Source organism: Rhinoderma darwinii, chromosome 4 (assembly GCF_050947455.1).
Source record: "Rhinoderma darwinii isolate aRhiDar2 chromosome 4, aRhiDar2.hap1, whole genome shotgun sequence".
In the NCBI taxonomy this organism is placed as follows: domain Eukaryota; kingdom Metazoa; phylum Chordata; class Amphibia; order Anura; family Rhinodermatidae; genus Rhinoderma; species Rhinoderma darwinii.
Genome location: NC_134690.1, coordinates 224,702,760 through 224,727,056, shown reverse-complemented (window position 1 = coordinate 224,727,056; position 24,297 = coordinate 224,702,760). Strand labels below are relative to the sequence as shown.

Genomic DNA, 24,297 nt, shown 5'->3' with positions numbered 1-24,297 from the left:
TCCAACTCCACCAGGACCCTTTCTAGAAAGGTAACCTGACCAGAGTTAGGGAGATAATACGAGGCCAGTGTGAACAGAGTGTTAGCCAGCCTACCTTTCACGAAGAGTTACCTTCCTGCTCCATCCGTGCTAGTCTCCACATGTTCCCAAAGGAGAGAGCGTGAAATCAGGATGGAGACCCATTTAGTCTTAGAATCTGGGGACACGCTATGATCCGTTCAGAACCTGTGCATTTGAGGAAACCATGGTAATGTTACACATAATGGGGGAAGAAGAAGAAGACAGAGAGGGGAAAGGAGGGAAACCAAGAAAAAAAAGTTCCCCTAAGAAGAGACAGAAGTATCAGAACAATGGAACAAGACAGCCCCACTAAAAGTGGAGTACAAAACCCCTCAACAACTCGTCGTGTGCTATGTCACCCTCGGAAGGAAAAACACTCTCCGACCGCGACACAGCAACACAGGACCCTAATGGGGAATGAAGAGTGACAGAGATGCGAAAAAGCAAATCTTCAAAGAACAACAAAATATACCAGGATTAACAAATTGAGCTCAAGGATACTCCGGATTCAGCCAGCTAGATGCTGAATGGACTACCCGACCCTCCTACTAAGCACGACTTACCTCAGCATTCCATGTGAGGGGACTCCCAGCTGCCTAGGACAGCTCGTGAGGTGCCACCATGACGAACGACACACACAAGGACAGTGACACAGCAGACAGAAGGAATATAGGCTAAGCATCAACGCTAAGGACTAGGTTGGGAAACCGAACCGGAAGGTATCCGGAAACCAACCCCCCCGTGACCAGCCTACCTGCCCCGCTCCATGTCCAATACGTACCCAACCAGGCCAGAGAATACCAAAAAACATAGAACGGTCATGAGAGTAGACTTCTGCGGAGACCTCCCTACCCCTGATTGGATAAACATGTGAAGGTCAACAAATAGAGGAACCCCCTTGCCAGCAGACTGTGCAGAATACCCTGTTCAGAACCACCACAATTACTGACAGCGGCACCTCTTGAAGAACACTGCAAATGGGAAATAAGCACAAGTAACACGCAAAACAACGACCGAGGCCCAAATGGTAAGGGCTAGGCCGTACAGTTATAATGTGGTAAGTCTCTGTGCGGGGAACGCCTCACTAGAGTCATCATCTCGGATGGACCGTCCCTGGAGCGAGGCGGAATCGGACGAGCAGGATCCGGGTAGGGACCTCCCCTGGGAAAGAGCGACGTTGGGGGCTCAGTCCAATCATGCAGCCGGACTGGAGGGATCTCCAGGAACTGAAGGGCCTCCTCCAAGTCATCTGGAGATCGAACAGCAAACGAATGCCCTTGTTTGCAGAGTATGATGTGGAAGGGATGGCCCCACCTGTATGTAGCACCTGCCGCTTTAGTAGCCTCCAGTAAAGGGCGTACAGCTCTACACATGTAGAGAGTCAATCTCTAAACATCCGGCAAAACGGTGACCTCTGAACCATTATAGGGCATGGCCTCTTTCTCCCACACTCTCCATACAATGTCCTCCTTCTGTTTGTATAAGGGAACTCTGCATATAACATCCCGTGGGTGGTTGACATCCCTGGCCCGAGGGCCCGCCAGTCTATGAACTCTATCCATCTGAATGGCCATATCTCGTGGTCTATCCACGAAGGTACCTTTAGACAGATATTCCTTAAGGACAGCCAGACTTTGGTACCCGGAGGATACTGAGGCGGCTCTCTTCTTCTAGCATCCGCATTTCGCTTCATGCGGTCGACCGCCAGCAGAATAGAGGACCGGGTTTGCTGCTAGATCTGTAAAAAGTCCCTGAATGCAGAGTCAGCTGTGGGTACCTGAGACGTAGCTGAAACAGGAAGAGGAATTCATGGATGTTGGCTGTAGACAATGAAGAACAGTGTAGAAGCTGTGGACTCACTTGTGTGGTTGTTGTATGAGAACTCAGCCCAAGGAGGAAGCTGTACCCAGTCATCATGCTGCATGGAGATGAAGTGTCGTAGATAATTCTCCATGATTTGGTTAATCCTCTTGACTTGACCATTGGACTGGGGATGGTAGGCTGAGGAAAAGTCCAACTTCACATCTAGGAGTTTACAGAGGGCTCTCCAGAATTTCGACCTAAACTGAACCCCCGATCAGACACGATATGAGGACGCAAGCCATGCAAGCAGAAGATGTCTTGGATGAAGAGGTTAGTCAGTCAAGAAGTAGAAGATAGGCCGGTCAGCGGAACGCGGAACAAAATGAGCCGTTTTCTAGAACCAGTCCACCACCACCCAGACCGTATTGCATCCAGCAGAGGAAGGAAGGTCTGTGACAAAGTCCATTGCGATATGCTGCCAGGGAGCATTGGGCACAGGCAGAGGTTGGAGCAGACCAGCAGGCTTGGAGTCAGCAACCTTGTTGGCAGTGCACACAGTGCAGGACAAGACAAAGTCCACAATATCTTTGGGCAGCGTGGGCCACCAGAAATGATGGGCAATCAGATCACGCTTTTACGAGCACCAGCGTGCCCAGCCAGTTTGGAGCTGTGCCCCCAGCGAAGGATTCTCCTCCTGTCTGCCAGGCGCACAAAAGTCCTAAGGCTGTCTCTAACTTGCAGAGGATTAACAGAAATAATACAGGATGGATCAATGATACTTTGCGGAGGATGGTAGTGGAGCACAAACTGGAACCGGGCAAGGAACAGCGACCACCTGGCTTGACGGGGGTTCAGCCGTTGAGCCGACTGGAGATAGCTGAAGTTCTTGTGGTCGGTATATATCAGGATGGGCTGAGCTACGCCCTCTAGTAGAGGTCTCAACTCCTCCAGAGCCAATTTAATGGCCAGTAACTCTCGATCCTCAACAGAGTAATTGCGGTCTGCGGGAGAAAAAAAAGTCTACAATAATAGCCACATACCACTGCCTTCCCTTTGGAACCCCCCTGGAACAGAAGTGCACCTGCACCAACAGAGGAGGCGTCCACCTCCAACGAAAACTATCGTGATACATCAGGCTGATGGAGGGTTGAGGGGTATTAAATGCAGATTCTACCTCTGGAGTCACCTTGGCGTTCATACCTTTTTTAGTGAGGGTAGAGATGGGAGCTGTCAGTGAAGAGAAGTTTGGGATAAACTGCAGGTAGAAGTTGACGAATTCCAATAAAACGCTGTATGGACCTCAAGCCTTGAGGAAGTAGCCATTCCGGGATGGACTTTACCTTCTCAGGATCCATCTTGAGGCCTTGATCCGACATGATGTAGCCCAGGAAGGATAGAGAATTCTTCTCTAACACACACTTCGCCAGCTTGGCATACAGGCGAATCTCTCTTAATCACAGCAGAACTTGACGGACATGTCTGCGATGAGTCGCCGGATCTGGAGAAAAAATCTAAATGTCATCAAGATAGACCGCAACACAGACATAGAGGAGATTTTCGGAAGATGTCATTGACGAACTCTTGGAAGACCGCGGGACTGTTACACAGACCAAAGGGCATTACCAGGTATTCATAGTGCCCGTCTCGGGTGTTGAATGCCATCTTCCATTCGTCACCCCGGCGGATCCGGATCAAGTTGTAAGCCGCACGAAGGTCTAATTTAGAGAATATTTTGGCTCCTCGTATACGGTCAAATAGTTCGGAAATGAGTGGCAATGGATATTTGTTCTTGACTGTGATTTGATAGAGGCCCCGGTAGTCGATGCAAGGCCGAAGAGATCCGTCTTTTTTCTTGATAAAGAAGAAGTCGGCCACGGCCGGGGAGGAGGATTTTTGTATGAAACCCCTCTCCAGGCCGACATAGACTAAGTCTCTGGCAGGGAGAGAGGGTATACCCGTCCACGAAGAAGGGACGCATTAGGAACCAGTTCAATAGGGCAGTCATAAGCCCGGCGTCTCAGCCTCCTCCTTTGCTGAAGACATCCGCAAACAGAGTAATGAGGAGGTAACCCTGCCAACGACTGAGGAAGAGGAGGCTGGGCCGGATCTGCAACAGACAGCGATTGAGACACTTGGAGCCCCATTGGAGAACCTCTACGGATTTCCAATCCAGGACTGGGGCATGTAGTCGAAGCCAAGGGAGACCCAGCAGCACAGGGTTGACGGCTTTGGGCAGGACAAGAAAAGAAATGAGCTCCGAATGAAGGGCTCCAACTTGGAGCTTCAGCGGTTTGGTCTCAGATACAATTGGATCGGGCAGAGGCAGTGCATTCACTGAGGCAATAGCCAAAGACGTATCCAGAGGGACTGTGAGCAACTGGAGAAAATCCACTAGGTCTTTTTGGATGAAGTTAGCTGCGGATACAAAGTCCAGATAGGCAGAGACCAGGTGCATCTTTTCGCCGGACACTATGGTCACGGGGATGGATAGTCTTGAAGAGAGTATTTTATTCAGCGCTGTATCGCCTAGGGTTGTCTCTCTAACCAATTCTAGGCATTTGGAGTTGTTTGGCTTCTGAGGGCACAAACACACAACATGGCCTCCAAAGCCGCAATACAGACAAAGTCCAGAAGTGTGTCTGCGTTGTCTCTCCTGGACGTATGATTTGAGTCGGTCCACCTGCATAGGCTCCTCCAGTGGAACAACTGGTGAGGGCAACAGGGATTTCTGGAAATTAGGAGCCAGCCTGGGAAGTCTTCTCTCCCGACGAACCTCTTGGGATCGCTCCCGGATCCTCATGTCAATCCGGGTGGCGAGAAGGAGGTCATCCAGGGTCGGTGGCAGATCACGAGTGGCAAGTTTGTCTTTAATCTCGGAAGACAGTCCCTGCCAGAATGTAGCCACCGAGGCCTCGTTGTTCCAGGACAGCTCTGCCACCAGGGTGCAAAACTATATGGCATACTCACCCACGGAGGTGTCTCCCTGGTGAAGGGTCAGCAGAGATGCAGCAGCAGATGAGACTTGCCCAGGTTCCTCAAATACTGAGCAGAAAGTCAGTAGAAAACACTGGAAGCCACGGGTCTCTTGTCCCTGACCTTCCCAGATGGGATTCGCCCATGCTAGGGCTTTGCCAGTAAGGAGCGAGATGATGAAAGCGATCCTTGCGTTATCAGAGGGAAATGCTTTGGCATGTAGGCTGAAGTGGATCTGGCACTGGTTCAGAAAACCCCTGCAGGTACTCGCGTCTCCATTGAAGCGAGAATGTAGTGGCAGCAAGAATTGGGAGTCGGTACTGGTACTGCAAGGAGGTGTAATAGGAGGAACAGTTGGAAGAACAGGAACTTGTGCCTTGGTGGCTGCAGCTTGTGTATCCAGTTGTTGTGTAATGGAGTTCAGTGCCGGGAGAATTTGGTCTTGTCTTGACCGAAGGCCTCGCATGTCTGCCTGCATGGCTTGTGACGTCATCATGGTCTTGGGTTGACCAGCGGGGTCCATGGCCTGAGAGTACTGTCACGATCTGTGGGTATGTGGACCCACTGTGCCGTACCGCCGTAGCGGGATAGCAGCTGGCCAACAGAGTACCAAGTCAATATATAGTCCAAGCACAAGGGTACCTGTAGTGTTTCAGACAGTAGCAACAACTAGGCAGAGATAGGACCTTGACAGCAGACGTGGGGAAACACAGCAGGCGGAACCAGTGGCACAACACGACTCCAACAGGTTTAAGGCATAGGACCAAATAACATGGAATACAGGATACAGGTAGCAGCGCACGGGAACAGGGTAACACTAAGGGAGCATTTGCAAGACTAACATAGGAAAACACAACAACGCTCAGGGAATGAACAAAGGGGCAGGGCGCTTCTCATAGTCCAGGGTGATCATGGGCTAATTAATGATAATTCCCATGTGCGCGCTGGCTTTTTAAGGCCGGTCATGAGCATGCGCGCGCACCCTACGGGACACAGCGGACCAGAAATAAGCGCTGGAGTCTCCTGGGGAGATTCAGGCCAGCGAGAGAGAGACAGACACACACACATTACCTGCAGTGCTTCTATGGTGGGTCGCTCTGAACTGTGCTTGCGCAGTACAGAGTGAGACAGGTGAAGCGGAGGACTCAATGAACGGGAGTCGTTCATTGTGTCCTATGCACTGTAGCTGCCGTATTCCATCTGTGTATGTGTCATTAAGAGACACATACACTGATGCAATAAAACATGGCAGCCCCCAGTAAAGTAAGAAAGTGTTAATAAAAAAAAACATTGTGTGTGGAAAAAAGAAATAGAGTCCATATAATATTTTATTAAATAAAAACATAGTCTCCATAGTCTCCCATTTTAAAAATAGACGGTATGTTTTTTTTCTGTATACCGGCACATGGAATACTGTAATCTACTACACTATCCCATACTTTTTTTTTGCGGTAAACCGTCTTGTACTGGCCCAATGGACGCCCTAAAATATTTTGGCCTCTGTTGAGTTACAGGAGATCTAAGGACCTCCCTGTCATACAGCAGCTAATGTCTGATAAGCAGACTGTAGTGTAGCCGGCTCTGTGAACTACTGCGGGAAAGGATCGAACTAACACTCTCACTGTCTGTACAAAGGTTTGGCCATGATTTTTGGGCGCTAACAAATTGAAATTGAGGTTGGCAACCCTGGATGTTAGACCTCCATCGGTGACCATGTCTGCAGCTGTGGGTTTTCTTGGCATGTCCTGCCCCGATAGCTTCTTACCCTTTTAAAGGGAATGTGGCGCTAGAAAAATATATATATATATAAACTGTTAGTATATAAATGATTACACATTGTTCTAATTTTTTAAATTTTTTTCACAAGTCAGGAAATATTATAATTTAGATTCTAATTTATAACATTTCCCTGTGCTGGTCACTAGAGGGAGCAATTCCCCAAATTGCAGCATTGGCATGTGGTAAAGCAACCTCATTGCTTTATGCTGCAAAATTGGAGAAGACTCACTCGCTCTAGCGTCCTCAAACAATCCCCCCTCCTTCATCCTGGCTAGTGCCAGGAGAAAGGAGGGGGTTGAATGTTCAAACCTCCTACACCGTGTGCTGCCATTTTTTGAGCGAATGTACAGTGTAGGAGGATTAGATACAGTGGTAATCACACAGTATAACATGACCATACACAAACATAACTTACCTGCTCCTGCCGCCGCCGCTCCCTCCGCTCCTAGTCCTTGCTTCTGAACATATGGAGGAAAGCCGCGACAGGAAGTAGTCATCTTACTGTGGCTTCCAGTCCACATGAAAATGGCGCCGGATGTCGCTCGGCCGAAGACCTTCCTTTTGGACTGTGTTGGAGCACCGCATGCGCCGTTCCCACACAGACGGCGTACACCATAGTGAATGGAACTGCTCACGTTCACATTAACTATGGGGATGTATGTGCCGTATTCCATCTCTGTATGTGTCGTTAATCGACACATACAGAGATGAAAAAAAAATGGCAGGTCCCATAGAGAAGTAAAGGAAAGAAAAAAACAAAACACAAATAAAGAAAATTTATTTTAATAACATACTAAAAGCAAAACATATAAACATTTTTTTTTTCGTGACACCTTCCCTTTAAGCAATATGGTAAAACGTCCGCTCGCAATAATCAATAGCTGAACATGGGCGGTAGAAAAGAAGGCAAGGCGAGCGGGCACCTCGTTTACGCCTCTGATGGTTTACTCTACCGTGATTGGCTGATATAGGAAGACATCACCAGATAAACATTTCGGGCACATCCTTAGTAACCATGGCTCGCAGTGGCTTTTGGGTAACGTAGTCTGGATAGAAGGGAGGCCTTGGTACTTCCCTACTAGTGGTCACGCTAATGAACTACAATTCCCAATAGCGCCACGGAACCTGAGAACAGCGCAGGTCGGAAGTTGCACGGCTCAGTGTCATGGTCACACGGCAGCAATAACCGGCTAAGTAGGTTACGGAGTGGTGACAGGATGGGTCTGAAGTGCGGCGCCAGTGGTGATTCCCCCTACCGTCCCGTCAGTAACATCGCAGCCGTGCCCCGGGTGTGACAGCTGACCTGCTCCAGCACTTCCTTGTCTTACAGCTGTCTGAGGTTCTCTTTATCCGTGTCCAGTGTATTCTTGTTGGGGGCGCTGGAGACGTATTGTTCTATTGGGGGCTGGGCTCCCTAGCATGGAGAGAGCCATGGAGCAGCTTAATCGCTTGACCCGCTCTCTGCGCCGAGCCCGCACCGTGGAGCTACCAGAAGGTAATGGCATGTGTGTATGTATCATGGGGACCTATACACCTCATGTGTACGTATGGGGGATGTGTATGCATTATGTATGGCCGGTAGGTCGCATGAGGGACTTTTATACATCTTGTATGGCATGAATCTATGACAAGGCACATGTCTACAAGGCGGGTGGGGTTGACCTGTCATGATGAATGTGTCCACATCGAGGGAGGTGTGAACCCATCATGATGTGTATATATTTACGCATTGCAGGTGTCATAGACCTATCATAAGGGATTTGTGCACATTATGTGTGGGGAGGACCAATTGACCTATTATGGGGGACGTGTCCACGTGGCAGGTTATGTAGACCTATTGTGAGAGACGTGGCAGGTTATGTAGACCTATTGTGAGAGACGTGGCAGGTTATGTAGACCTATTGTGAGAGATGTGGCAGGTTATGTAGACCTATTGTGAGAGATGTGGCAGGTTATGTAGACCTATTGTGATGTGTCCACGTGGCGGATTATGTAGACCTATTGTGAGAGACGGGTCCACGTGGCAGGTTATGTAGACCGATTAAGAGGGACGTGTCCATATGGTGGGTAGCGTGGACCTATCGTGATGTGTGTGTGTGTATATATATATATATATATATATATATATATATATATATATATACACATTGCAGGTATCGTAGACCTATCATAAGGGATTTGTGCAAATTATGGGTGGGGGGACCTATCATGTGTTACGTGTCCTTGTGGTGGGTTATGTACACCTATTATGAGTGACGTGCCCACATGGAGGGTTTTGTTGACCTATCATGAGGGATGTGTACAAATTGCAGGTGTCGTAGACCCATCGTAAGGGACATGTTCACATGGCGGGTGATGTGGCCCTATCATGAGGGACATGGCGGGTAATGTGGCCCCATTATGTGGGTTATTTCTAAATGACAAGTGAAGTGGCCCTGTCATGAGAAAAGTGTCCACATCATGGGTGGCATGTAAAGATGAATACTGACCATGAGATCTCTATTGTCAGTAATCTGTGTATAGACAGTTGTAGCAATGGGTTTAATTTGCATCAGCAGTCGGGTTCCAAAAATAAATATAGTGCTACATGTCCATAAATGAGAATGCGTTGTTGAGCCCTGGAAGCAGAAGGGTTAAGTGGGCTAATTCAGGTTGCATTAGGCTGGATCCATCCACATTCCTTGGATTTAATGCGGATGATTCCGTAACGAATTAGCAGTAAATTTTCGTTTTCTTGCGGATTTCTCTTTTGCAGAAACAAACGAAAGCTGACTCACCTTACCGATCCTCTGGTGCTTTTATGGTGATGCTTGCCTGGTACCCTACCGGTCTTTGTTCACCCTGCTCCATCTCATCATTGGAGGAGGTGGGGAACCATGAAAGTCTCATCAGGGGAGCGCCAGGGAAAAGGGGCTAAGGTGAGTACTGCTTTTTATATCCGCAGCAAAATGCACAACACTAGGATTTGATTCCGGATTTTAACTTCCCTATTGAAGTCAATTTGGGAAATCCGCAACAAATCTCTGCTCATTCCGTGAGGAAAAAGGGGGGCACTGCTGCTACTACTACTGGGGAAAAAGGGAAATTGCGGTGGCATGTATGCCAGGGTTAGCACATCCTGGTTGCACAGTGTTTACTGCCTCTTTTATTTATCAATACTCAGAACAGGTCCAATAGGGAGAAGATATGCAAGAGTTTCCTTTATACCCTCTTCCCTTTTGGACCCGAAAATAGCTTTTGGGGCGGAATAGTGCATATAAAACGACACAACCAGGTTGTGTCTGTGGAGTGTGTCACAGAGTAAGATTTGCCCAGATCTGCCTTCTGATCATATGTTTGTACTTTAGTCTGTGAATCCTGTGATCATTCTATATCATTTGTGTTAATGATTTGTTCTAAAATGCCTAGTTGTGTCTTATAGATAATGAAACTGCCGTTTACACCTTGATGCCCATGGTAATGGCTGATCAACACAGGTATGTGATTACACAGCGGCTACGGTTTAGTGCCAAGAATGAGAAATAGAAGAGCTGATTTAACATGCCTGTCTGGCTCTGATATCAAATTCAGGAATACCGTATTCATTTATGTGCGTCTTAGGGCAGTTTTTGTAACTATAGGACACGCTTGATAAGAGACGCCCAAGTTTGAAGGGCAGAAACCAAAAAGTTACACCATAAATATTTATTACTAATGGTACATCCTCTGAGTGACAAGGTGACAGTGAGTGATGGGACAGCACATGTGATATATGGGAAGGAAGGGGTCTCGTTGAAGACACAGGACAGAATGCATCAGAGGAGCTGTGCGCACATGGAGAATGGGATAGAGTTGTGTATTGGGGGACTGTTCCGAGGACACACAGTCACAGCGGTTAAATCTGGATCAGTGCTAGCATTGGATTGCCATGTTCTCCAGCTCCCCCTGCTTTCATTACAGGTAAGGAGAAGGCTCCTGCTGCAGCCAGTTGTCTCACAGCCAGACACAGGATTGTGATGGGGAGAATGGCTGATCATCTGGAACACATATATAAAAACTCTTTATACATTTATCAATATTGAAAGCAATGTGAGACCAAATAGGATCAAGTGAAAGGAGAAGATTAAGGGAAAAATTGCTGGGATATTTTTGTTTTATGCAAAATTTCCACACTAAACTTTGCAAACCACTTTTTACAGATCTGGCTTAGTCTGTCGGTTCATTGATCTACTAAAACCATTGATAAGGTTTAATCTGCTGCCACAAATATCAACTCTGTAAAAATGCCATTGTGTGATGTAGTATAATATAGATTTTCCTTACCGGAATCTAAGGCCTCATGCACACGACCGTAATTTTGCGGCCCCATACTATCCACAATTGCGGATAGTATACAACACATTCTTTGCACCAATGCACACGACCGCGGTTTCCATTGTCCGGGAGCCCGGACCGCAAAAAAATAGAACAAGTTATTTTACGGGCCGCATTTGCGGTCCAAGTTCTTTAAAGTCAATGCACATCTTGTGTGTACACAGTCCGTGTTTGCGGACGGCCTGTGGGTGGCACTCCTTCGGGTTGTCCGTGCCGTATCACGAACTGTGCACACAGCTATGGTCATGTGCATAAGGCCTAAGTGCTTTGCAAGAACCATGAAAAAAAAAACCCAGGTGACTATTCCTTCTCTACTTCACTTTAAGCTTCGCACTTGAGCAAAAGCATCTACCGAATAGAGATTCATCTGCCAGATGGTAAAGCATTATCGGCACTACACAGAATGTGTTTCGACTGTCTAATGGCCTTCTGCTTTATATCACCCTAGCCAATTGGCATTGCATCTGGAGATGTCAGGTTTGTGTGCTCGGGAACTCTGGTTTGATGGTTGTACCCGAGGATAGGCTATGTGTAGATGCTATTTAGCTTTTGGTGGTCTTCAGTGAATTTGTATGGCCAACTGCCTATAAGCTGAGCTATTGTTGAATGTCACCACATCCGCAACCCCTTCTTAGAATGAAGCTGTCCTGAGAATCGGCTGATCGTTTCACGTCTGGCTTCTCTAACCTTTGGTGATCAGCTGTTATTTCTGAGGGAACCTGCAGATGACTTTTCCCTGCAGAGGAAAGAGTCGTGATCAGTCTGTTGCTCTAATAGGGGATATGGAAAGGGTTGTCCCATCGGGGATGAGCCATTCTACTGCTCATGCTTCTCCATACATAGCTGTATGCTCTGTATTATTCAGCTATTAACATAAATGCATAAAATAAGCATATTAATTATCTAAAGATGTTTACCTATTTTTATTTTATTCATTAAGGTCTGTTCAGGAGTTACTTTCAAATTCTAAGTTTGATGTCAACTATGCCTTTGGAAGAGTAAAGCGAAGTTTGCTTCACATTGCTGCCAAGTAAGATATTTTATATTGGTTTTTTTTGGGCATTTTAGTTGTCACTTGTACCCTTCCGTTCATCGGTTCCGTTAGACCTTTCCGTCGGAGGAACCCATGAACAGAAAAGCAAATGGAAACCATAGCTACCTTCTTTAATGCTTCAGTTGCAAATGGTTTCCGTTCCGTAAGGTTTCCGTTTTTTTTTGTCGACTGCGCTATTGTTTCCACGAAAAATTGTAAACCTTACAGAACAGAATCAAACGGAAACCATTTGCAACGGAAGCATTACCATTGAAATTAATGCAAACGGTATGGTTATTCATCACATACTATGTACTATAGGGAAATAATATATATGTACTTATCATCATGTATTTCTAGTGCTTGAGAAAGGTCTGTTTGGACCGAAACGTTGCACCCTGGTATGAGAAATGAAGTAAATTTTACTTGCAAATCTACTCCGACCCCTTTTTTGCATGCCACACCCCACAATTGCATGCCACACCATTTAATTAATATAGATCCCCTAAGCCTGCTGTATACTGCTGTCTAGAATATAACCCCTGACACTGCCTCCCACACAGTATAATGTCCCTATAGCTGCCCCCACCCAGCCTAATTCGCCCATGCAGTGTAATGCCCCCATTAATAGTACCCAATAAAAATAATAAAATACATACTCTCCTAACTGTGTGGCTCGGAGCATGCTTTCAGGTTCCGCTGAACTTCTGGCTTTTCAGGCATCCTATTGGTCCACGGTGTCATCAATGCCCGCCCCATTTACTTCTTGTTTAGCATCAATGCCTACGTGCCATGGCGAGTGCACAGTGCCCGCCCCAATGGTATATACAATGATGATGGGGGTTACATACAGGGATGATGGGGCGTGTGTGTGTTATATATATCAGTGCCCACCAAAAGTTCCGGAACACCCTCATAACTTTTGAACGGCTCGAGGTAGAGGGTTGAAATTTGGTGGGATTTAATGGGGTTATCAAATCTACCAGTTAACGCCAAAAAAACACCGCCACCCCCTTGGGTGGGGGTGGGCGGAGGCAGCAAAATCTTAAATGGCACGGGGAGGGGGGGGTAGAGTGGGGGCTCATTTAACCTGTTAGTGACTGCCCCATAGTGTTTTTACGTCGGCCACTAACGGGCTTTATTCCGATGCAATTGTCTTTCTACGGCACTGCATCGGAATAAGTAAACCGAGCAGGGAGCTGTCAAATCTCCCTGCTCTTAGCTGCCAGAGGTAGCTGAGGGCAGGGGACATCCCTGCTCGACTGGGTGAGATCGATATTAGTATCGATCTCACCCGTTTAACCCTTCAGATGCGGTGCTCAATAGCGAGCGGCGCATCTGAGTGGTTTTGGAGAGAGGGAGGGAGCTCCCTCTCATCCCACCGGCACCCGGCGATAAAATCGCTGAGTGTCTGTGTCTCCGATGGCAGCCGGGGACCTAATAAAGGCCCCAGGTCTGCCTGTAGTGAATGCCTGCTAGATCATGCCTCTGGAATGATCTAGCAGATGCCTGTCCGTTTTACACGGACAGGCATAATACGCTGCAATACAGAAGTATTGCAGTGTATTATAAATGCGATCGGATGATCGCATATTGTAGTCACCTAGTGGGACTAGTAAAAAAGTTTAAAAAAAAAAGTTTAATAAAAAGTTACAAAAAATATGAAAAACCCACTTTTCCCCCTTACAAACTGCTTTATAAAAAAACAACATAAAGTAAAAAAGTTACACATATTTGGTATCGCCGCGTCCGTAACGACCCAGACTATAAACTTATTACATCATTTAACCCGCACGGTGAACGTCGTAAAAAATAAAATAAAAAAAACATGCAAAAATTGCTGCTTTCTGTGAATCCTGCCTTAAAAATGTGATAAGTGATCAAAAAGTCGCATCTACTCCAAAATTATACCGATAAAAACTTCGTCGTCCCGCAAAAAAACATACAATTGCATCGGCGAAAAAATAAAAAAGTTATGGCTCTTCAAATATGGAGACACAAAAACAAATCCTTTTGGAAAAAAAAGTGTTTTCACTGTGTAAAACATACAAATTTGGTATCGTTGCAATCGCAACAACCCACTGAATAAAGTTATTGTGATATCTATACCACGCGGTAAACGGCGTAAATTTAGGATGCAAAAAAGTGTGGCGAAATTGCAGGTTTTTTTTTCTATTCCCCCAGCCCCCCAAAAAAAGTTAATAAAAATTAATGAATAAATTCTATGTACCCCAAAATGGTGCTATTAAAAATTACAATTTGTCCCGCAAAAAGCAAGACCTTATACAGCTATGTCGACGCAAAAATAAAAAAGTTATCGCTCTTTGAATGAGACAAAAACTTAAAAAATGGCTTAGTCATTAAGGTCTAAAATAGGCTGGTCACTAAGGGGTTAAAAGCTCTTTTCAATACGAAAACAATGCCGCAATCGATTTTGAGATAGGATTTTTTTTTTCGCTGAGATATTTAATATTAGCCGGTGTTAGCATTACCCAAAATGTACCGCGCGGGTAAAATTCTAAGTGTGTGTGTGTGTGCGTATGTCACATCAAGGTGACTTTAAATTATGTATTATTACAATCGGCCTCGGCGTTACAAAATGGACCTTGTCTACGATTTGTAACATGATCTCATGTGTACACATTTCGGTAAAAACTACAACTTTATTCAGCTCAAATTATTTTTTTTTTCATAGCTTTTGGCGACAAAATGGGAAAAGGTGTGGTGTTTTTTTTTTTTTTTTTCTTTTTTTACATTTCTATTTTTGGATATGTATGTAATTTGTAATGATTATTACAGGCTCCTATTCAAGGGGTTTTCCGAGTTACCCTAAAAAAAAAAAAAAGAAATGTGATACATATACCCTTTAAATACAGAACCTCTGAATGCTAGTATAATAAAAATATATAATAATTGAACTTGCCCATCTTTTTTTATTTTTTTTTCTGGTTTCGCGAAACACTTGTTTACATCTATTCGAGGTCCGTTATGTTGTTTGTTTGAGCTCAGACTACATTTCCCTGCATGCATTGCAGGCTGTAATGAGTGTGCATGAACTCCCTAGAGTTCATGTGTATCATCCAAGCTCAGCCCCATTGACATCCTGCCCCATCCTGCGTTTTCCCTTTCCAATTCCATCAGCCATGGTAAATAAATGTTCCCTCACACATCATTTCTATTATTTCCTCTGTTCTATCCTGTCCCTTTTCACGTTTTAAATCCTCTCTAGTTTCTGTCAGAACTCTTGTCATCGGCGATTTGCTGCCCCATCCAATGACCGCAATTCGCTTCCCACCAACTATGCTGTAATAAAGTTTAGCCTGTCTGGATGTATCCGTGCCTAATAGTGCTGCTACATCTAGAATATCAGACCAGGGAAGCGCAGGGCAATCATAGGAGTCGGACTGTCTACTGAAAATACAGGGGGTACCTGCGCAAGCGTTGTCCTCGCTCCTGCAGTTAGTGAGTTCACGCACAGGCGTGAGATGCGCATCCACAGAATGAAGAAGCCGACCCTGAAACGATACGCCACCAGTGACGTGTCATATACCCAGCTCGAACAGTCTGCTGCTAGACCATGTGAAGAATATACGACACCTCAGTGGATGAGGCTGTAAACGTGACATCAGAAGTCATGTGCTGAGCGGCACCTTTCAAAACGTAACTATATTTAAAGATTTGAAAGGGGGACAAGACTAAAAGAAAAGATGTATAATAATATATATTGCAAAACCCCTTAAAGCCCTACCCCTGGCAGGGCTTAGTAGGTTTACAAAGATTGTAGCCTTTACTAGGTCCCCAGGCTGCCATGACAATCATTGACAACCCGAGATTGCATGGGGGGGGGGGGGCGATGGACGTCGTAGTGGGTCGCCCCTCTCTTTCTAACGGCCTAGATACACCTCCACTATATATATATATATATATATATATATATATATATATATATATATATTACAGTCCAATGGTAAATGAACACAGCACTCCAATGGTTTCCAGAAAATCAGGCCATGTGCTCGTTACCTGGGGGTGAATCAATTCCCCAAGAGAATAGAGAGAAGCGTAGAACACAGCAACGGCACCAGGACTTCAGAGTAGATGAAAGCAAAAAGTGGATTTATTCACCTCAATAAAGCAACGTTTCGGTTCAACAGGAACCTTTCTCTAATGGCTTGAGAAAGGTTCCTGTTGAACCGAAACGTTGCTTTATTGAGGTGAATAAATCCACTTTTTGCTTTCATCTACTCTGAAGTCCTGGTGCCGTTGCTGTGTTCTACGCTTTTCTCTATATATATATATATATAAATAAATAAAATCAGATGTTGGGTAGGGGTTCCAGACTTCCACAAGTACTGTCTGCAGCCTGCGTGGCTAATGCACAACCTTAACATGCTGTATAAGGGACACTGGACAAGCGATGGGACAAAAAAATTATACGTTGGGACATTTTACTTATGTTTTTTTTAAAGCGAAATTCCACTTATTAAAATCTCACAGTTGAAATGTAAGTAAATAGTAATATTTCAAATACTATGCTTTACTGTTCCATATATATTTTAAGTTATTTCGTGTTGTCCGCTACATTTATTAAAATTCTGTTGCTTTTGTTAGTTTAGCACCTTTTCTGCTGTCTGACTTGTGTAGCTGTCATCTAAGCTCCCACAATGCACTGCTCTCATAACCGCAGTCCAGCAGAATTCTGAATTTACATTTCTATCGCAATAGCCAATAAAACATAATGTAATTAAAAAGTGGTACAAGATCAGTAAAGCACATTTACAAAGTAAATATTGTAATTATTTACTTCTTCACAGTATTAATTTTAATTTGATATATTTAGTCTGCCTGCCCGTCACCAACTGGAAAAAACAAATCATGTGTTCTTTGTATTGACCGCACATCACCTCTAAGGCCCCATGCACACGACCGTATTTTTGTCCACCCGTATTTACGGGCACGTTTTTGGCTGCAAAATTACACTGCAGTAATCGGCAGCCCTTCTCTCGATCAGTGCAGGATAGAGAGAAGGGACAGCCCTTTCCGTAATAAAAGTAAAAGAAATTCATACTTACCCGGCCGTTGTCTTGGTGACGCGTCCCTCTCTTGACATCCAGTCCAACCTCCCTGGATGATGCGGCAGTCCATGTGACCGCTGCAGCCAGTGATTGGCCTGTGATTGGCTGCAGCGGTCACATGGGCTGTAACGTCATCCCAGGAGGCCGGACTGGAGGAAGAAGCAGGGAGTTCTGGGTAAGTATGAATGTCGTGTTTTTTTTGTTTTTTTTTTGTTTGTTTTTTTATATATTTTTTTTTTTTACAGCTTTATCTATATTGTGATCGGTAGGCACTGTCCAGGGTGCTGAAACAGTTACTGCCAATCGTTTAACTCTTTGAGCACCCTGGACAGTGGCTATTTACTGACGTCGCCTAGCAACGCTCCCGTAATTACGGGTGCACACACGTAGTCACCCGTAATAACGGGAGCCCCATAGACTTCTATGGGCTGCCCGTGCCGTAATTACGGCCTGAAATAGGACATGTTCTATCTTTTTCAACGGCACGGGCACCTTGCCGTAAGCATACGAGGAGGTACCCGTGGCCAATAGAAGTCTAATGTGCCCGTAATTACGGCCCGTAATTACGGGAGTTTTTACGGTCGTGTGCATGGGGCCTAAGACGTCTTTTTTCCAAGCTGAACAAGCCCAATTTTTCTAGCCTTTCATTGTAAGCGACACCTCCCATCCCATTTAATAATCTAGTTGCCCGCCTTTGAACTCTCTCCAGCTCTCCAATGTTCTTTTTACAATATGGAGGCCAAAACTGAATCCCATATTCAAAATGTGGCCTTACAAGAGCTTTATAGAGGGGTAATATTACATTTGCATCACAGGTTTTTATCTCCTTTTTTATTTATTTTTAATACTCCCTAAACTCCAGCTTTTGCATCTGCTGCCTGACATTGAGTGCTGCTGCTTAGCTTATTTGTAACCAGAATACCCAGGCCCTTCTCTTGTTCCGTTAGCGCCAGTTTTATTCCATTTAATTTATATGCATTAATTGCGTCCTAGGTGAATTACTTTACATTTATTTGCATTAAATTTCATCTGCCGTTTTTTCGCCCATGCTTCCAGATTATCTAGGTCTTTCTGTAATATTTTATAGTCCAGCTGAGTTTTAACTATCCTACAAAGATTTGTATCTTCAGCAAAAAAATAACACCTTACTATCAATCCCATCCACAAGGTCATTAATAAAGAGATTAAAAAGAATTGGGCCTAACACCGATCCTTGTGGAATCCTACTGTTGAATTTAGCCCATATTCAGTAAGTATCATTTCTACAGACTCCTTGCTCTCTGTCCCTTCCCCAATTCTTTACCCACATGCATATATTGTCTTCCAGTCCCTGTGTCTGTAGCTTCCGTACAAGGCTGCTTTGTGATACAGTATGAAATGCTTTTGCAAAATCCTGATCTCCCATCAGCTGGATGACCAAAATCCAGATTTGCACTTACCACCTCATAGAAACCGAGCATGTTAGTTAGGCACGACCTGTTTTTCATGAATCCATACTTGTTGTTAGACTTTTCTACGCTAGTTCATCTCTTAGAATACCCTCAAATATTTTACATACCACAGATACCAAACTTACTGGATGGTAGTTACTAGATTCCACCTTCGAACCCTTGTTAAATATTGATACAACATCAGCCGTCCTCCAATCCTGTGGCACTGATCCTGTTACAAGAGAGTCTAAGAAAGTGAGATACAATGGTCTGTCCAATACTGAACTTAAATCCCTTGATACCCGTGGAAGTATGTCGTCCGGCCCAGGGGCTTTATCAATATTTAATTTTCTCAGACGCAGTTGTACTACTTCATGTGAAAAGTACATGTTTAATATCTCCGCTCTCTTTTTGTCCTATACAATTATATTCCCATGGTTGTCTCTTGAAGGGCCAATGTTATCAGATTTTTTTATTTTTTTTCCACTTCATGTATTTTTATATGTTTTTGGAATTTATATTAATGCGATTTTTTTTTTTGTTTATGTGGCTAACTTTGCTAATTTTATTACATTTTTTAGGTTTCCTACTCAGATCTTTTATAGATCTGGAATTCTTTTTCCGAACACTTAGCCTTCAATGTTTTAAATGCTTTTTGTCTTATTATATTCAGTACTTCCCTATTCATCCATATTGGTCTCCTTTTATTCCTACACATTTTGTTACCAGAAGTTATAGACTTACTTTACGATTCATGTAGTATATCTTTTAACCCCCTCATCAATATTTGACATATACTTATTTCATAGCCCATAAGAGGAAGTATGGAGCTGGAGGCTCATAAGTGGGTATCGGCTGGATGTTACAGCCGGTACTTCACTGCAATGACACCTCACTTCACTGCAACGAGTGGGATACCGCTTGAGCAGTGTCCTGCTCGCTTACCCCCTTAGATGCCGCGGTCAACAGCGACCGTGGCATCTAAGCTGTTAGAAATAGGTGGACGGCTCCCTCTGCCGTCCAATTGGCCCCTGTGATCGTCGAGTGCCGATGGTTGTTATGGCAGCCTGGGGGCTAACGAAGGCCCTCAGGTCTGCCATTTTTGTGGTGCTATTAAGCCCTCCCAGAGGCAGGGCTTAAAGAGGTTATTTCCACGAGAGATATTTATGACCTATCCACAGGATATGTCCTAAATCTCAGATAGATGCGGGTCCCACCTCCCGGACCCGCACCTATCTTCAGAACGAAGCCCCCTAAACCCTGTTCAGCCGCTGTGTGTTGTGGCTGAATGAGGTAAATTCCAACCATGAAAATTTTTATATGGTCGTGAGTTACATAAACCATGTAACTCGCTGATCTACGCTGTTTCCGTAAGTCTCATAGAACTTAATGGTAGTTACGGAAACAGCGTAGCTCAGCAAGTTACGCTGTTTACGTAACTCACGAAAATATAATCTTTTTCATGGTCTGAATTCACCTCATTCAGCCGCAGCACACAGAGGCTGAACGGGGTTTAGGGGGCCTTGTTCTGGAGATATGTGTGGGTCCCAGAGGTGAGACCCGCATCTATCTAACACTTATAACATATCCTGTGGATATGTCATAAATGTCTCTCGTGGGAAAACCCCTTTAATAGGAGCCTCTCAAAATCACAATGTACTGCAATTTTTTAGTATTGCAGTATATCATGCAAGTGATCACTGGTTCATGTCACCTAGGGGTACTAATGTAAAAAACAGTTCGTTTTTATTTTATGTACAAAAAATATTAAGTAAAAAAAACACTTTTCCCATTTTCCTAATGAAGCATTGTAATAAAAATAATAAACAGAGTTGGTATTTTTCCATATCCATAAAAGGCACTATTACAATTTAACAATATTTTAGCTCACACCGTGAACACCGTAAAAAAGAAAAACATTTTAAACTGCTAGAATTGCTGGTTTTTAGTAATCTTCCCACAAAAATGGAATAAAAAGTTATAAAAAATATCTTATCTACCCCAAAACGGTACCAAGAAAAACTACAGGTCGCTTCACAAAAAACAAGCCCTCCCACCACTCAATCGACAGAAAAATGAAGTTATGGCGCTCAGAATATAGCGACACAAAATGTATTTGTATTTTTAATAACTTGTTTCTTACTTGTAAAAGTAATAAAACATAAAAAAAACTATATAAATTTGGTATCGCCGTAATCCTATTGACCCACAGAATAAAGTTAACATGGCGTTTTTATTGCACGGTGAATCGCTGTTTTTGCCCATTTCATCCCACAAATAATTTTTTGGCCAGTTTCCCAGTACAATAAATAGTGCCATAAAAACGACAACTCGTCCCACAAAAATGAAGCCCTCATACGGCTTTATCGACGGAAAAATAAAAAGGTTATGGCTTTTGGAAGGTGGGAAGGAAAATCTGAAAAATTGCTTCAGTCGGAAGGGGTTAAAATCTCCCCATTTAGCTTCAGTATTTCTGTTTTACCATTACATGATCCCAATCTACAGGACTAAGTGCTTCCATCAGTCAATTTTTTCTTTCCTAAAAGTTCCAGATTTTTGTGGCTACCTTCGTACTGTTTTATTAAATATTATGTAGAAACCTTCCATATTGTGGTCACTATTGCCCAAGTTCTCCTGGACCTCCACATCTGATATTGTATCTGGTCTATTAGAGAAGATCAGATCCAGCACATTATCCCCTCTGGTTGGTTTATCAATTAACGGAGTGAAATAATAATTGTCTTGAATTGCAAATAAAAACGTACAGCTACTATCACATCCAGCAGCCTCTATGTCCCAATTAATGTCAGGATAGTTGAAATCCCCCATAATAAGGACCCCATTATTATTTGCTGCCTTTTCTATTTGTTGCAACATTTCATCCTCCGCCTGTTCGGCTTTGTTAGGTGGTTTATAACTAACTTCCTATCAGTTTACGGTTATTGCCCGCTCCATGGATGTTTACCCGTATTGACTCCACACTGTCCCAGCCTCTCACAATGTCTCCATTCAGCACTGATCTTAGGCGGGATTTTACAAACCGACAAACCCCTCCCTGTTTTTTATCTTTTCTATACTTTCTAAATACGTTATAGCCCTCCACATTTGTTTGGGCCTGTTCACATCAGTATCGGCCTTCCTTTCATGGGTTTTGATAGACCTTTCTGTCGGAGGAGCCCATGAATGGAATGCCAAATGGAAAGCATAGCTTCCATTTGCATTACCATTGTTTTCAATGGTAATGTTTCCTTCGGAATTGGTTTCTGTTCCGTAAGGTTTTTCGTTTTTCTAGCGGAAACAATAGTGCTGGTGGCCACGCTATTGTTTCTGCTAAACTGAACGAAAACAAACGGAAACCAATTGCAACAGAAGCATTACCGTTGAAATCAATGGTAATTGAAACGGAAGCTAGGGTTTCCGTTTGGCTTTCCGTTCATGGGTTCCTCAGACGGAAAGGTCTAATGGAACCCGTGAATGGAAGCCCAGCCCTGATATGAACATAGCCTTACCCAGTCATGACTCTGGTTTCTGTTATGCCCTCTACATCATAATCTGTCGGTCATTAGAATCTCAAACTCGTCCATTTTATTTGTGAGACTTCTTGCATTCACCAGCATACATTTCATATTACCACCTTTACTTTTTCTTTTGTACATATTTGTTCCTGGTTACCTCCCTACTTGGCTTGCTAACCCAAGCCTCAACTAAATCCCTATTGGCCCCTGCTGTATCCCATTCCCTATCTACTCCATCCAACCCCGCTTGTGTATCCCCACCTCTTCTAGATCCAAGATTAAAAGCTCCTCCAGCCATCTAACCATTCTTTCTCCTAGCACAGCTGCCCCCTCCCCATTTAGGTGCAGTCCAGACAGTGAAGTCAGCCCAGTTCCCCATGAACCCAAACACTTTCTCCTGCACCAATTTCTAAGCCACTTTTTTAACTCTCTAATCTCCAGCTCGTGGCACTGGTAGTATTTCTAAACACACTACCTTGGAGGTCCTGGACTTGAGCTTCTCCCCTAGTTTCCTAAAATCATTTTTAAGGACCTTCCATCTCCCACCTAGTTTGTCAATGGTACCGATGTGCCATGATTGCCGGGTCTTCCCCAGCCCCACCCAGCAATCTGTCTGATCTACAATATACTGCACCCGGCATATAACACACTGTTCGGCTTTCACTGTCTCGTCGGCAAATGGCCCGATCTGTCTTCCTAATAAGAGAATCCCCTACCACCAGCATATGTCTGGCTTTTTCTGCACTCCTTTTCCCATTCTTCCTACAGCAGTCATTGACTTGGTACAACGCCCTGCTGTAGTGATGCTACACCTCCATTTCGCAGCCAGTTCCTGCTCCGTGAGCTCTAAACTCCTCTGCAGGTTTGCAATTTTCCTGAGTGTCACAAGCTGCACTTTTAGATCCAAAATCTCGGCTTCTAAATACACAACCTGCTTTCATGTAGTGCAGAGATACTCGCCCTCAAAAGGCTGTTGAAGGCTTGCATACACTGCACAAGACCCACAGCTGGTAGCATTGACCATGGAGTACATGTTTAATTGGGGGAAAAAAGTAGCATAAAATTAATCCCCCCCCCCCCCTCCCTTTTTAAGTTGTAAACTTTTTATTTTTTTTAACTACAGAGCACAACGGCAATGCACAAAGACAATTACCAAACCTTAATTTCCTACGTCGTTGTGTTCAGCTATGCTCTTATCTGCATAATCACACTTTACTGCACACTCGCAAACCTCGCTTCACTCAGTAAAACCACGCTTGCGGTTTTTGCAGTTTGCAGCTCAGACCACCTTTGGTCAAAATAAACGGTTGCTTTTTTTGTTTTCTTCAGTTGTGGCTCTGTGGAATGCTTAGTTCTGCTTCTGAAGAGAGGAGCCAATCCAAACTATCAAGATATTTCTGGATGCACACCGCTTCATTTGGCAGCACGAAATGGGTATGTTTTCAAGATCCGTATGGAGGGTTATCTTAAAGTGAAGGTTCAGCTTTATAGAATACCTAGACCTTTAAAAGATGCATTTGTTTTGTCTTTGCGATCTCCCCTTGCTGTGTGAGATACTTCTCTCCTACACCAGGACAGGCCACTTCTTCCTACTTTCCATAACCACTATAGTGTATTCTGTAATGTTTCCTCAGCCCTTCTATTCTCCTTGCTGCTGTTAAGATTCTTCTTCTTAGTCACTGCAGCTTGGGTGACATCTGACAGAGGATACAGCTTCAGGATCAATTGCTACAGAGAAGTCTAAACTGAGGAGTCTAAGGGTATATTGAGATGGTGCAGTCAAATCCTGGTGAATTACTGCAATCTGCCCAAATATACCCTAATGGTAGCTTCTACTGAGAGAACCTGACTACAGGGGAGAGGAGTTTGTAGTTAGAATCCACTAGTTAACCACAATATTCTGTACACAAGTCAGACATACCCGCATCAGTGAAACAGGACTATGGAGGCAAGGTATATTACAAAGTAGTATATTTCTATGTTACAGCTCTTTGCTGGAACTTGTATAATGGTGAATTTAAAAGTCAATGATGATAAACATTTAAACTTGACAGATGATTTCAGCAACTTCTAAAATTATATTATTCAGAATTCTAAGCCACATTTCTTCCTTTAAGGGTGTTACCTGAGTTGTGAACATGTTAAAGCGCTGGAAAGGAAAGAAATGAGCAAAGAAACAGTGCTTACCTATCCATGCCCCCAAGCTATCCATCGCTGATACTCCGGCAGCACTCCCGGTGGTTTAAATGTACGTAGCATGTGACCGCTGCAACCAA

The 24,297-nt window shown here is 44.2% G+C and overlaps 1 protein-coding gene across 4 annotated transcripts in view; it reads left to right on the top strand.

Annotated features, from left to right (window-relative positions):
• Positions 1-7,644: 7,644 nt before the first annotated feature.
• The window catches only part of HACE1 (HECT domain and ankyrin repeat containing E3 ubiquitin protein ligase 1), a 105,959-nt gene continuing 89,306 nt past the window's right edge, over positions 7,645-24,297 (top strand). Inside the window, exons 1-4 of one of the 4 annotated variants that reach the window (XM_075862215.1) lie at positions 7,645-8,110; positions 10,037-10,091; positions 11,909-11,998; positions 23,351-23,455. In XM_075862215.1, the coding sequence (XP_075718330.1) occupies positions 8,035-8,110; positions 10,037-10,091; positions 11,909-11,998; positions 23,351-23,455 (326 nt within the window). In that variant the 5' untranslated portion in view covers positions 7,645-8,034. The remainder of the gene's footprint in view (positions 8,111-10,036; positions 10,092-11,908; positions 11,999-23,350; positions 23,456-24,297) is intronic. The other 3 variants (XM_075862211.1, XM_075862212.1, XM_075862213.1) reach the window with 3 other exon arrangements.